This window comes from Podarcis cretensis, assembly GCF_951804945.1.
Source record: "Podarcis cretensis genome assembly, chromosome: 2".
In the NCBI taxonomy this organism is placed as follows: Eukaryota; Metazoa; Chordata; class Lepidosauria; order Squamata; family Lacertidae; genus Podarcis; species Podarcis cretensis.
Genome location: NC_137171.1, coordinates 42,931,879 through 42,946,967, shown reverse-complemented (window position 1 = coordinate 42,946,967; position 15,089 = coordinate 42,931,879). Strand labels below are relative to the sequence as shown.

The 15,089-nt window shown below is 49.9% G+C and overlaps 1 protein-coding gene and 1 long non-coding RNA gene across 5 annotated transcripts in view; both read right to left on the bottom strand.

The window, feature by feature from the left end:
- The window catches only part of CAMSAP3 (calmodulin regulated spectrin associated protein family member 3), a 46,106-nt gene extending 33,177 nt beyond the window's left edge, over positions 1-12,929 (bottom strand). For 2 of the 4 annotated variants that reach the window (XM_079965899.1, XM_079965898.1), the window contains exon 1: positions 12,550-12,928. In XM_079965899.1, coding sequence (XP_079822025.1) covers positions 12,550-12,697 — 148 coding nt within the window. In that variant the 5' untranslated portion in view covers positions 12,698-12,928. Of the gene's footprint in view, positions 1-12,549 lie in introns of all 4 variants that reach the window. The other 2 variants (XM_079965897.1, XM_079965901.1) reach the window with 2 other exon arrangements.
- Positions 8,753-12,112, bottom strand: LOC307210457. Its single transcript, XR_013836024.1, has 2 exons — positions 12,033-12,112; positions 8,753-8,858 (listed from the first exon to the last, which is right to left on the bottom strand). It is a non-coding gene; the product is annotated as an uncharacterized lncRNA (long non-coding RNA).
- Positions 12,930-15,089: the final 2,160 nt, after the last annotated feature.

Here is a 15,089-nt window from a genome sequence, read left to right as displayed (position 1 = left end):
GGAGAAAGATTTGGACAGCCACGAGAAAAATGGATTGGCTCTCCCAAGCACTTTCAGTAGCCTCCACCAAAAACTGGGCTTTTCCTCCTATTCCAAAAGGGTCCCTGAGCTACCATTATACATGTTTGAAATTAGCACGCAGTTTGGGCCTTAGGTAGCAAAGACTCATGTGGTTAAAACACCTTGAGCACTTACTAATCCATGTTAAGTCATGACTTAATGATGGGAATGTGCCCTGAAGTGCCTCAAATGACAATTCTAGCACAGGTTTAGCGGTTTGTTGGGACACAGGAAGTGGGCATTATTTGCAGGAACCACATTCCATCCAGGAGTCATTGGCACGTGCCTCACAGATCAGTCCTCAGTCCCAGCAGGTAAGGCCAGAAAGGGAATGAACCAAGGAGCCTTGCACCAACCTCTTGCGCAGCAGCAGCAGCAGCAGCAGCAGCAGCAGCAGCAGCAGCTTCAGACTGCCCCACCACAGAGCATCCCTAGGCCTCAGCAAGCCTATTCGGCTGCAGTCTGAAGCTGCAGGGGCTTGTACAATTACACGTGACAACAGCGCCCCGGGAACTATGCAAGAGCCAGAGGGGCGAAGGCAAAACCTGTCTCCGGCAAAGCACCACACCCCCACCTGACAACAGGCCCCAACACGCAACACAGGCTCCAGGGTGTAAGTACTGTGCCCTGAAATGACATCAGTGCTACATTACACACATACAAAACACATCCTTGCCGTTATCCATCAAGCCTTGCGGTCCCTTCCAACTCTATGATTCTAGGCTTGCTACCCAGCACAGGGTGCTTCCTCTAAAGCACTCGTCCATACAGCAACCCTGGTGAGAAATGATCGCACTGATGCAACAGCACAGCCTGCATCTCAGGAAGGTTAGGTCTGAACAAACTAAGAAGAGGGTGAAACAGCGTAGCAAAAACTCATGAGGAAAGATGGAACTTGCAGTCACCAGGAAGCAGGCAAACATGAGGCAAGATTCAGGTAACTGGTCCCACTAGCAGAAATCCAGGCAAGGGTTTCCCCGCTATCATAATGGAGCGTTTCCTCACCCCCAGAAATGGCTCAGGAGAGATTGGGAGAACGCTCCCCCCCCCCAAACAATGCACAGTGGAGCAGAGGAGAGATTAAAAAATGCTTCCTCTGACTGAACATCTCCTTAGTGTGACATTGAATTCCTCCCATGGATGGCCTGCCTCCCCAGCATGACCACTGAAGTGGATGGGGACATGGGGAAGAAAAGGTGACTCCTCTTACTCCTCATGTTTTTGGACTACAACTCCCATCATGTTTGGCCGCTGTCCATGCTGGCTGGAGATGAGAGTGTTGGACTCCAATCCAGGGAGCCAAGTTTGGCAAAAGGCTGTAACTCTACAGTTTTAGATGGCAAGGCTCTGTGAAAAGGGAGCACAGAGTCCAAACAAATCAAGGAAAGATATATAGTGGTACCTCGGGTTACAGACGCTTCAGGTTACAGACGCTGCTAACCCAGAAATAGTACCTCAGGTTAAGAACTTTGCTTCAGGATGAGAACAGAAATCGCACAGCGGCGGCAGTAGGCCCCATTAGATAAAGTGGTACCTCAGGTTAAGAACAGTTTCAGGTTAAGAACGGACCTCCAGAATGAATTAAGTTCTTAACCCGAGGTACCACTGTATTTGTAATGTTAATCAGCAGGACTCTTGTCTCAGAGGAACTGAAAGATATGCAGACTAGATTAATACATAGCAAGGGACTGAGGTGGTCGAGTCTCAAGGTGGTAAAATAGGGCAATGCTCCTCAATATATATGGAGGTTTTACATCTTCGAATGCTTTGCCATTAAAAAAAGAAACTCTTCAGGCAGAAAATTAGCACGGCTGAGAGTTGGAGATAGGCTAGAAAGTCTCCCCATAATGCCCTTTGTTTTTAACCTGCAGGAGATTTCAAAAATTGTGCCCTGCTCAATTTATTTCTCAACAAGTATAGTCAGTTCTCAATCTCTTCCCCGCCCCGCAATGGACCACTTGAAAATTGTAGGGGATCTTGACAAACCACTTCATAAACGTCTCATCCTTCAGGGCTGGCATTCTCAAAACCAGAACCTGAACATAAAAATAATGAGCCATAGGTCAAGGCACTGAGAAGAGTCCCTTCAATTGTTGTTTTAAGGTAAAAATGAGTGAACTGCACCAGCACCATATAATAAAAATTACAGGCCTTAAGCCAGGACATCATTGGACCTTATCCACTCCTGATCAACATGGTCTCACCTTCCACTGCCAACAAAGTATAAATCATGTGCAGGCCGAAGTACATTCACCACTGCTTCACAGTCTTTTTGTGGTCTAACTTAATGGAGCTCGTAGACCACCATCTGAAAACCTGTAGCCAACTCTGCCCCCACATTCTACTGTCCCTGAAGACAGGGGCCTAAATTTCTCGGTCCAAACATAGAATCAAGTTTTCAGGGAATTACAATTATTAATGTCTTTTCTTGATAGAAAGGCAGAATAAAAATATTCCAAATAAAATAACAAATACGACCAAGATGGGTGAGGGAGGTAATTTCTCCCTGCCGTAAACTTCATGGATAAGTTTATATTCTAGAGTAGGAAGGGGAACCCCGTGCCCAGGGGCCAAATGTGGCCCTTTGCGCCTATCTGGCCCTCAAGACTTTTATCAGGGTGCTGTGCAATCCTGCTCTGTACCTTCCTTGAAGGTTTTTGTATGGCTAGAATGTGTCCTTGAGCTCTGATAATGCCTCTTGTCTGTTTGAATGGAGGACAGAGAAAGGTGTAAGAGTACGCAGAAACCAGCCTAGTGTACATATGGGCAGGGTATGAATAATAAAATTTATTTTTATTATTATTACATTTGTTGCTCCACCCACATTTGCCTCTGGCTCTGCCCACCATTGGGATGAGGCTCTCTGACTGAAGAAGTCTAGAGGGTGTTGGACACAGATCAGAAGCAGAAACTGACAGGTACACTGAAGGAGGCAACAAGCAGACAAAGGGGCAAGGGGCAAAGGCGTTTGACTCAAGCCCAGAAACCATTATTGAGGCAGGGGAAACCTGCATATGGGAGCCTTAGCCAAGCAGCCGGATTAAAGAGAAAAACAAGCAGGGCAGCCGCCACCGCCTCCCCCACCCTCTCAGACGGCCAAGGTCGCAGCTCAAGCTCTGTGGCAGGGTTACAGCCAGGCAAGAGGGAGGGGCACAGAGGCAGCCAGCAGCTTAAGGGGCAATCTTATGAAATCCAGAGGCATGCCAGCTGCAAGACAATGTCAATAGGCCTGCACAGGATCAAGGCACAGGACGGCCGTATGCTTCCAATTTCATGTAAGAGCCCTGCTGGATCTTCCTGTTTCCCCACAGCAGCCAACCCGGGAAACCCATAAGCAGGACCTGTGTCCAACGCCACCCTCCCGCTTATGCTCCCCAGCAACGTATTCGGAGGCATGCTGCTTCCAATATGGGAGATAATAAAGCCCTCATGACGAGCAGCCATTTAAGGCCTTACCCACCATTAATTTGTCTAATCCCCTCTTAAAGCCACCCAAATTGGTAGTCCCTCTTGTGGGACCAAATTTCATAGTTCTGGCTATGCACTGTGTGAAGTACTTCCGCATCTGTCCTGAATCTCCCATCATTCAGCTTCACTGGGCAGCTCCAGATTCTAATATTACGAGAGATGGAGAAGAACTTCTCTCTCTCATGCAAAAGTGTTCAAAACCTCCATCATGTTCTACGTTACTTGCTTCTTTCCTCAACTAAGAAACATTCTCAAATGTCAGGAAGTTTCCTCATTGGGGACTTGGCCCAGCCCACTGGTCATTTTGGCAGCCCTTTCTTTGAACAAATATCCTACTACACAGAAAATGGTTGGGAACATATCCTCTGACCTGTGGCCATCCAGATGTTGCTGAACTACAACTCTCATCTTCCCTGAACACTGGTCACTCTGGTTGGGGCTGGTGGGAGCTGGAGTCCAGCAGCACCTATAGGATTGCCAGGAGTGAGGGTGGAGCGGAAAATGAAAAATTGCTATGCCAAACGCCACTCCCTAAGTGAGGTCCTTGACAGAAGTGGGTGTGCGCTGCATTTTGGGAGAAGCTCTCGCACCATCTCGTACCCAATCAGCACAGCAGCGAAACAAACCCACCCATTTTCCAGCAAGCACCAAGAGGCAAAGGCTGTCAAGCTCATGGTCATGTTAGGTGCCTCCAGCAGGTTAAACTAGATTGGAGGCACAGCCAAGAAAGGGGAGTTGCTGGGAAATGTCAAGCAACTTCCACCCCACTCTAGCTGGCACGACGGAGCAGAATTCAAACCTCTTCCCACCTGCAAGGACGTTCTCCACAGCTACAAAGACGTGAGAACCTCGTTCCCACCAGTGGTTTCCGACTCCTTGCAAGAGAGAAAGGACTGCTTAAGTCGTCAAGGGACACAGGAAGGAGACTAAGCAAACAGGCAAGGCAATCAACAGCAGGGGCACAGACAGCACATGCACACAGGCAATTATAGGCAAAATTCAGGGTTACGCTGAGTTGCAGGTAGTAAGGTGGGCCTGCCAGCACCTGCTCAAAGTGAAGAGAGGTCAAACAGAAGGTCAGCTTCTACAAAGCATAATGTTAAGAGTGAGAGCCCCTCACGACGTGTGTGTGCCATGTTCCAGTGGCGGTTCTTGGGCTTATGCATCCCAACAAAGGTGGGTTGCATAATATGGTACCACAGGAAGTAAAAGTGAAGGTCCAAGCTGCAGAACTGAAGGCAGGCTCTAAATGGAAGAGAGCTACTTCAGTAGCAACCAACAGTTTTGCTAATATCCCAAGCCCTTCGTTGTGAAGTGTTAATTTGGGGTCTTGTTTATCTTTCCCACCCACCTTGCACAGGTGGTGAACATCAGGCCTGGGGGGGTCAAATGTGGCCCCCAGGCTTCTGTATCTGGCCCTCAGAACTCTTTCCAGGAACAGATTTCCCACTGGCACTGCTTCACACACAAAGAGCTTCTGCCTGGTTGGAATGTGTCTCCTTAATAACTCCTCTTCCTTGTCCAGACAAAAGAGGATTGTATGTGGAAGCTTGCCTGCTGTACAAAGGTAACATTTACATGTGCTCCTGCACCCACCATTGCCTCCAGACTCACCCACCACTGACAACCCCCTCACAACAGATGGGAATGAGGGCCTTGGACTGGAAAAGGTGTCCCATCCCTGATATATGGCAATATGGATGTGCCCACAGTCATAATTCCTGAGCCAGATTTGAGCACCTGTAAGATACAGAGTATCTCTGGGTTCTCTACTGTTCAAAGCCTAGCAGAGGTTCAAAGTTTCTCAGCGACGTCACAGGATTTACAGGGCATACACAGCTGTGCATGTTGTCGGGGCAGTGCTAGGCTGGGCCAATGGGGAAAAATAGGCCAATCAGCAACAAGCATCTATGGCACAGTTAGAAAGGACCAGATGATCTCAGGGAAGTACCAACAAGGGATCCTACCAATAACTGACCTGGCACCAGTTCAGGCTACTATAGCAAGCACATAGCAGAGGATTCAGTTTGTGCCAATCTAGCCTTACACGGTAAGGCATTCCCTACCAAAATGAGGTAAAATGGTGCACAGAACAGGATTCCATGGTAGATGAATACACAACTTCATGGTCAACAAGTGAAATCCAATGGCACCAGAGGAGACTGAAGCATACCTGTTTCAGTCCTTTTTCACAAGAAGAGACAAACTCCTTAGTGCTTGCTTCACTTCAGTCCCCCCCCCCCCACGGTTGCCAGATCGGATCAAAGAGATGTGAAAGGAATGGCAGAACTAGTTAATATCTGCATCGATATCCCAACAAAATACACCCTGAAATGCTAAACGAACTAGAAGTAGAAACCTCAAAGCTGCTAACAGTCATCTTTGAGAAATCTCTCAAGACAAGTGAGGTTCCAGCAGACTAGCAAAAAATAGCTACCAAATCTATATTTAACAGGGAGAATAGGAGAAACCAGGAGATTACAGGCCCAATGTCTACCTAGAAGACGTTATGAGAACAAATTCATCAAAAAATAATATATGTAATGTAGAAGAAAATGAGGTGATCATTAACAAACAACATGGACTTGCCAAGACCAAACCAATGTGGAACATAGGAAGCTTCCTTATACTGAGTCAGACCGTTGGCTGATCAGGCTCAGTATTGTCTACACAGACTGCCAGAGGCTCTCCAGAATTTCAGGCAGGGAGTCTCTCCCAGCCCTACCTGGATATGCTGGGAATTGAACCTGGGGCCTTCTGTGCTCAAGGCAAATGCTTTAGCGCTGAGGCATGGCCTTGCCCCATCAATGTCACTCTGTGGTAGGTTAGTCTCTAGGAGAAGGTTCCACACTACACAGTTCTACAGAATATTCTTTGGCAGGTGGATCAGAGGGCACTACCATGAGGAAAGCAACCCTTATTCCTTCAAGCTGCACAAGAACAACCAATAAGGCATTAAAAATTTGTGTGGGGGAGCCTGGAGGCGTTGTTGTGTGATGTCCAAAAGGAGTTATCTCCTAGGGGGTAGTGCTATTCAGCATTTTCATTATTCGCAGAAACAGGTAATATGTTCAACTTTGTAGATAATGCAAAAGTTCAAAGGAATTTGGGACGCCACAGAGGGCAGGATTAAAATGAGTTTCCTTGACTAATTGAAGTGCAAGCAGTAAAATAACATCAGTAGACCATTTTCTGGATCGGTTCCTATTTCATTCTTGGTGTTTATTTTAATGCTTGGTTTTAATATTTTTTTTTGTAAGTTGCTTTGAGTCACTTCTGTGAAAAAAGTGACAAATTAAATAAGTAAGGTTGATATTTTATGCTGATGACAAGGCACCACCCCCATCCAGGGCCTCTAGTAATTGCACGCAGCTCCAAAGTAGCTTTACAAAATCAAGGAACAAGCAAGGCACTCAAAGAATCAAAAGGAGGACTTAGACTTTTGAATCAACTAAATAGGAATTGGCAATGAGGTGTTGTTTTAAAAAACATAGCTTCACTCACTGAAGCAAACCACAAAGAAGTAGTAAAAGGTTCTACTTAGAGATTACCTTCTAGGAACACAAGGGCAAGATTCAGAGGAATGTTTTGAAGGGCTAGCAAAATAATATATAAAAGGTAAAGGTACCCCTGCCCGTACGGGCCAGTCTTGACAGACTCTGGGGTTGTGCGCCCATCTCACTCAAGAGGCCGGGGGCCATCGCTGTCCGGAGACACTTCCGGGTCACGTGGCCAGCGTGACAAGCTGTATCTGGCGAGCCAGCGCAGCACACGGAAACGCCGTTTACCTTCCCGACAGTAAGTGGTCCCTATTTATCTACTTGCACCCGGGGGTGCTTTCGAACTGCTAGGTTGGCAGGCGCTGGGACCGAGCAGCGGGAGCGCACCCCGCCGCGGGGATTCGAACCGCCGACCTTTCGATCGGCAAGCCCTAGGCGCTGAGGCTTTTATCCACAGCGCCACCCGCGTCCCCTCAAAATAATATATATAGAAAGGCTAAAGACGACAATCATTTTACAGGTGGAAAAGGAAGGTTTTTATCCTGTCCTTTTTTCATATTAGACAGGCATCCCCAAACTCGGCCCTCCAGCTGTTTTGGGACTACAATTCCCATCATCCCTGACCACTGGTCCTGTTAGGAAGGGATGATGGGAGTTGTAGTCCCAAAACAGCTGGAGGGCCAAGTTTGGGGGTGCCTGATATAAGACATCTATATGCCACTTACTTATCTGCATTTCTAAGCCATGTCCCCTCCCAAGAGAAGCACAAAGCAGTGTTCATGGGTTCACCCATTTTATCCTCACCATAACTGTGTCAGGTTTGTTAGGCTGATAGATGATGATGATTTTCCCAAAGCCAAGCGGGGCCTTGAACTCAAGAGCTCTGCAGTCCCAAATGCCGTATACTAGGAATAAAACATTGAGAACCACCCGAAGAATAGGTACAGCCACCATTCACCAGAACCGGGAATGATAAATAGCCATGGGTCCCAGTTGCCACAAAATGGGTTTACAGAACAATGGACAGCAGAGCAAGCTGCCCAGGTTGGGCAGCACCATCTTGTCTGACTAGCACCAGGCAGGAGGAGCCCCATCCTTGGACTGAGTTCAGCTAGAGGATCCAAGCCTCAGGTGCCTTTCTAGGAGGGCAGAAAGCATTCATGTACCTGGGACGTTGAAGTACAGAGCACTACTGTACCCATGCATCTTCCATCTCGCTGCCTTAAATGTTCTTTCTTCTCCCATAAAGTCATACCTCGGGTTAAATATGCTTCAGGTTGAACGCTTTCAGGTTGTGCTCCACAGCGACCCGGAAGTAATGGAACGCATTACTTCCGGGTTTCGCCACTCACGCAGACGGTCAAAATTATGTCACATGCATGTGCGGAAGCGGCAAATCACGACCCGCACAGACACGGATTGTGTTCACTTCAGGATGCAAACGGGGATATGGAACGGATCCTGTTCGTATCCAGAGGTACCACTGTACTGGGCTTTGTGCATCAATTTTAGGCCTTCCATTCTGTGGTTTCAAGAAGACTCCAGGTAATTTTGCTAAAGTGCAAAAAGCATCCGCTATGGCTCAGGACTGGGTGGAACTAGCTGGGTTTGGTTTGTATATAAATCGCCATTTGGGGGAAAGGGGCAACATTTCATTTCGTATGCCTGCAGTACAGACCAGGGTACAGTTTGGCTGAAGGAGCAATGCAAGGATAAGCTGCCCATGAGTTGAGATTTTGCTTTATTCTTGGCGTCTTTGGTAGAGGAAGAACTTGCCACTGGGTGAAAGTGAGACAGGAGTCAATATCCAGACAGCCACACCTGTTTAACCTACAGAACGGCAAGTGAAACTGAATCAGCGGTTAATGGGAGAGCAGAGCTCAGTCCTCCTAACTGGATTACCAGGAACATAGAAATGTGCCTTATACTGAGTCAGACCATTGGTCCATCTAGCTCAGTATTCTCTACACTGACTGGCAACAGCTCTCCAGAACTTTGGGCAGCAATCTCTCCCAGTCCTACATTGATATACCAGGGATTGAACACAGGATCTTTTACATGCAAAGCAGATGCTTCTGTCGCTGAGCTATGACCCATCCCACTAGCCAAGCAATAGGTGTGTAAAGGTAAGGTAAAGGACCCCTGGACGGTCAAGTCCAGTCAAAGGTGACCATGGGGTGTGGTGCTCATCTCACTTTTCAGGCCAAGGGAGCTGGTGTTTGTCCACAGCTTTCTGCGTCATATCGCCAGCATGACAAAACCGCTTCTGGCGCATGGAGGACCATGACAAGTGCCAGAGCACAAGAAGCTCAGTGGTCTAGACCACAGCGCCATTTGCGTGTGTACACCTTTCTCAGCTGGTGAGCCTCACTCCCACTCCTCCTCCATTTCCTGCCCCACCCTTTGCCACAAACTCTTGAGGGTGGGGATTACCCCAGTTTGTGGACAAACACAAAAGGGATCACAGGTAATATAGGGAATTAACCTCAGGGTGCTACAACATTGCACATAATTACTAGCAACTGCTTTGGGTGTGCAACAAACACAGCAATGCCAATCAGGACACCTGACAGAGGTTAGCCAGTTCCTGACCCAGTTATGGGAAAGGGACCAGTTGCCGGATGTATCAGCTGAGTAATACGTAGCATTGGATCACAGGCCCTGTAGCTACAGGTTGGGCTGAGGGAATTCCAAGTCCCTTCCTCACTTGGCTTTCAGTAAATTAAAAGCATCTGGCTCTTTTACTTATTGGTGAAGAAATAAGTGCAGGCAGCAGTGTGTCTAGTAAAGCAAGCTGGCACTCAGTTTCACTTGCAGATCTTTATTTTCAAATGCATACTGAAATTACTTAAAATTTAGCCGTGTAAAACTTGAAAAAGCCACTTCCATGTATTTCTTTGCCATTTCACATTAACTTTCTACAGCCCCCACACTGTGCCTTTAGATCATATAGCAGTCGCACAAAATCCCTGGCTTGAGGCCGACTGATGACTCCCACCATGACCAGTAGCTTATTTCAGGAGCAGATGCTAGCAGTGCCATGTGCATTTTCTGACGTGAGGCAAGCAGGTGCCGCTTCCATAAAGGCTTGCCTTGCAGGCCGAAGGGGTTTTCAGGCTCTATTCGGAAAACTATGGCAAACCCTAGCAAGCACATTCTCGACACACTTCACTAGACTTTGAACCCAGCACTGGCGGAGCAAGGCTGATCACCCTGGCCTCCATCCAAGGCAAATGACAAGGCTCTCTCCTTTCCACCACCAAAGTGTACTGTTTGGTGTGTCATCGGGGTGACAAGGAAGGGCAGGGACAAGGGGAACCTGTTCTCGCTTGGGCTTGACCAGATCCTATATTTACACTAACTCCAAATGAGAGAACTGGCCATCCAAATACACCCCTGTGAATACACACACAGCACTTCAACATCCACCAAGCACAGCAATTCAATGTCCTCCTGTTGCTTCATGGAATGGTGGTTCCCACCTCAGCCCAGAAGCGGGTACATTTAGTCTCTAAGAAGAAAACAGCTTCTGGGCAGAAAGGCCCTCAGTTGCAGGAGGGAGGGAGGGACGGAGAGACTCTAGTTATTCATTGTCACACAACCTTGCAAGCCATTCCTGTTGCTCCCAGCTCCGGAGCTGGCTGTGGACCAGCAGGCTTCAAACCCTATTATGTTACTTTCAGGTCAACAGCCTCAGAGGAACACCCGTTGTTGTTGTCGTCATCCTCTCCTCCCCTCCCCAAAGCAGCCCATACACAATGAGGAAGGCCTGTCACACACTAGCTGGTCCTGGCTACAGGTATGCCAGCAACATGGAGCTCCTTATACTTTTAGAAGCCACTGTCAAGGGCCGTCTCACTTACCCACACCTCCACCTTGCCATGTAAGTCGTGCTTAGGCTACTTCATCCATAGAACGCTTCCCCCCTACTCTGCAAATCCTTACAAGTCTGACAGTTGTGGAGCAACGCGAAGGAAGCATGGCTTCTCAATGAACACAAAGCGCACAGGCTGGCCCACCACCCTTTTGGCAGCAGGGAGGGTGAAGCCAGGAGAGGGATCTGGGTTAGCAGGGGCACCAGAGCAGCGACAAAGAGCACACACTTCTATGAAGCAACAGCAAGAAGGTCAATCCCCCACTAGGGATTGTCTGCTCCCCCCTCCCCTCCTCCTCCTCCTCCTCCTCCATCATGCATGAAAGCAACGCCAATCTGCAAATCCTCACAGAACATTAATTCCAGGCCTGGCAGAGACAAAGGGAACAGCGGGGAGAGCCCAGGGTTGCCAAGGAAGGGAGCACAGCCCTGGGCCCAGCATTGCCAAGGAGCTGAAGAGGACCAAGCTAAGGATGCAAAGTGGTCCTTGAGTAGTCCTTACCGAGATGGCAAAACCAGAGGATCAAGTACAAGCCCAGAAGCCTCACTAGTTACCTCCCATCTCTCTCCCCCCCCCCCCCCGCCTTCCAGCTGCCACAGCTTAGCCTCAGAATACAGCTCCACAGCTGGGGTCGTGCTGGTGGCACCCATTGGCAGGGCTTCCCCTGGAGGAATTTAACGCCACAAAATAATGCCACTTAGCAAAGGTAAACACCAACAGCAGCGCCCTGCTCTCGGCTTCTGCCAGTGAATGCTGTCACTAAGCAGGGTGGGGCGGCACTGACACCCTCAGGCTCCGCAGACCAGCTGGACCCCAGGGAAGAGAGCATGTTTTGGCTCTGATCTCACCTAACAGTATGCTAGTCGTGCAGGTGCTGCCAACCCTGTTAACAAAAGGCAACACAAAAAGCCAGGGAGGAATTGAGCTTAGTGAAGGGGAGGGGGGCTGAGGTTTACCCAGGGCTGCTCTTAGCAAAGGAGCTGCAGCAGACATGGCAGAACACCTACCCACCCCTCCGCTATCATGGCAGCCTCCCCCTCCCCTCACACGCCCCACTTCGACCTACAAAAAAGGCCCCCTCCCAGCCCAGACGCCAATTCCCCTCTCCTAATCATAGCTCCATCCACACCTGGGGAAGCCCGGCACCTGCGTGGGGAGAGCCATTAGGCGACCCTCGCCAGGAAGAAAGGAGCAGACTCGAGCCGCCCCCCCCCCTCCACCTCAGCCCCACCCGGGCTATCTAGTCGAAAAGGCGGCGACCGAGCGGAGCCCATTGTTAGCGCTGAAAGGGTGGGATGGAAGCAGCAGGGCTGGTTGCCAAGGCAGCCCACCCCATCCCATCCCTCCCCGGTGCTATAGCAGGTAGGGCATCCCACGGAGCCGAGCGCGATGGGGAGGCGGACATATTATCCTAGCCGGGGAGGAGCAGGCAGAAGAAACATAAACCCAGGAGCCCGCCAGGGACGGCGAGATCGGGTGGAAGGCGGGAGGGGGGACGGGAATCACGGCTTCCTCTCTCCTTAACTCACACGCAGCCACTGGAGATCCCGCCCCTCCTCCTCGGAAGGGAGATCAGGAAGGAAAAGAAACCCCGACCCCGCCGACGGGCTCCCCGCTCCCCTCCCCGCGCGGGGCTCCCTCCGTACCTGCACCCCCGTAGCCCTTGGCGAGCACCCAGGCCAGGCTGGCGGCGCTGCGCGCCCGAGGGAAGTCATACTGATCCAAGGGCTTGATCTCGGGCACCAGGAAGCTTTTCCTCATGGCCGCGGCTGCAGCAGGGGCAGCAGCCACCATGGCCCCTCCACCGGGCGCAGGAGCGGGGTTCGGCCTGCGGCGGCGGCGGCGACGGCGACGGCGCAGAACGAGCTGGTGGCGGTAGCGGCGGCCCCAGCCGAGCGCATCCCCGTCCGGTTTTCCCTCCCCTCCAGCTCCAGGTGCGAGCGCCCGCCCCGGCGTCCTCCTCCTCCTCTTCCCTCCCCCACGTGATCCGGGCCGTCAATCAGCGCGGGGGCGGGGCTTGCAGACAGGTAATTGCCCCGGGTGCGCGGTGGGGGGGGGGGAGAGGAGGAGGCGGCGGGGGTGTAAGAGGGTTGGGTGGAATGGAGCTGCAGCCCCGGGTGGGTGGGGCGCGTGCGCGCCTTGCAGTAAGCAGGCCGCCTGGCGCTGGTGGGGGGAGCCTGCAGCTCCATTGATCTTACTTACAAACACACGCGGCAAAGAGGAGGCTGGGATTCCTCCTGCTCCCTCCCTCTCTCCCCCCAACCCGTTCCTCCTGGCATAACGCTTCCTCTTTGCCTAGACTGCAAGCGAGCGCCCCAGCCCTTTTCTCCGGGAGAGGAAAAGACACAAAGGAGCCGCAGCCTCGGCTGGAGCAAGCGGGAGCGCGCGCGCCCGCCCGCCTTCCCATGCACACCTCCACCATGTTGGGAGGCAGGCATGACGCTCCCACGGGGCGCGGGGAAAGTGAGGTGGTCTCCCGCGCTGGCCCCTTCCCGCAAATTCTCATTTATTCAAGTAGTACGTGGTGCGTGTCCGGCTCTGCTAATTCTTCTTGCTGTCCCCTGCCCGGAATTAACTTAAGCCCAGTTCTGATTCTCTCCCACCCTTCCCAACAAGGATGTTTTTAAAATAATAATTTAGAAGAAGGTTCACCCAAGTGCGTTGGAGCACATTCACTCCAAGGAAAGGCTAAACGTTTTGGAGTGCTTTGGTTTAGAAGAAGGGGGAAATGATAAAAGTGTATAAAATTATAAATGGAGGAAATAAATTTTTCTTTTTCCTCTAAGACTAGAACTTGGGTTGCCCAATGAAACTGGAAGTAGATTCAGATAAATAATTTTTTTTGGAATTGACTCCCCAAAGCTGGCTTTAAAGGCACACTAGAAATTCATTGAGGCTAACACTGCCAATGGCGACTCACTAGAATGTCCTCCCTCCTCTGTCAGAGGCAGGATGCCTCAGAATACCATTTGTTGGTGATCACAAATGGGGAAGAGTGCTTATAACATTAGTGTCTCACATCAAGTATAACTGATCTGTAGAAAAGATTCTATGAATGGAAAACAGAGACACTGTAAATACTTTTGTAACCCAAGAAAACCTTTAATAAAAACTTTTTTAAAAAAGTGGAGAGAGTGTTGATATGCTTCATGTTCTTGCAATGGTTTGCCACAGGAACCTGGTTGGCCACAATGACAATGGGATGCTATACTAAACAAGCCCTCGGCCTGATTCAGCATGAATGTTCTCGTGATGGCAGCCAGACATGATGCTGACTGCAGGACTCTGTATCTTATGGATTCCTCTGAAGAGGGAGGAGATGTAAAGCACAGCATACCAAAAAAACATAGCTGTCAACCTTCCCTTTTTTTTGAAATACCCTTATTCCAGCACCGTTTCCGGCTGCTATCCCAGATTGTTAGATATCCCGTAGACTGTCCCCGGGACAGGTGAGGCTGCTGATCCCTTATCTTCGAGGCTCCCCTGGTTCAGGTGAGGCTGCTGATCCCTTATTTTCGAGGCTGCTGATCCCTTATTTTCAAATCTGAAAGTTGACAGCTATGCAGAAAAAGGAGCAGACCCCTCATCCTCTCTGTGCCCCATTTAGTTTTCTCCTGGCTGAGGTTGCTTGAACAGAAGAAACATTTTTGTTAAGGGTGAGTGGGACGTGGCTGGGTTTAGTTCCTATTTTCCCACCAATGCTATACTTGAAATCACCCAGTCTACCCCAGGATTTATAGGGAGTTGGTAGCAATCCTAATTCTACACATGGTATCTGCTACCATCAGAACTTGTCTGGCACTTAGGTGACTTTGTAAAAGGAGTAGACCAACTCGTGAAGAAGGATTAGCCTAAAACCAGCTATTAGCTCTGCCACCTAAATTGAACCTCGACCTTCAGGCACAATATGCCTCTTAGTGTTAGGTGCAAGGAAAGCAAACAGTGAAGAAGAACCACTAACTTGATTGCCCTGCTTCCTAGAAGCATCTGGCTTACTGCCACTGTTGGAAACAGGATACTGGGCCAGACGGACCCTTGCTCTGGCCCAGTTCAGCTCTTTAGCTCTTAATAGTGGATCCATCTCAAAAGGGGACATGGTCTTGCTTGGAGGTTCTATGCAGGGGAGCACAGCTACTGTATACTGTACACTTGACCGAAGAACAGTACACTCCTTCTACCTGGGATG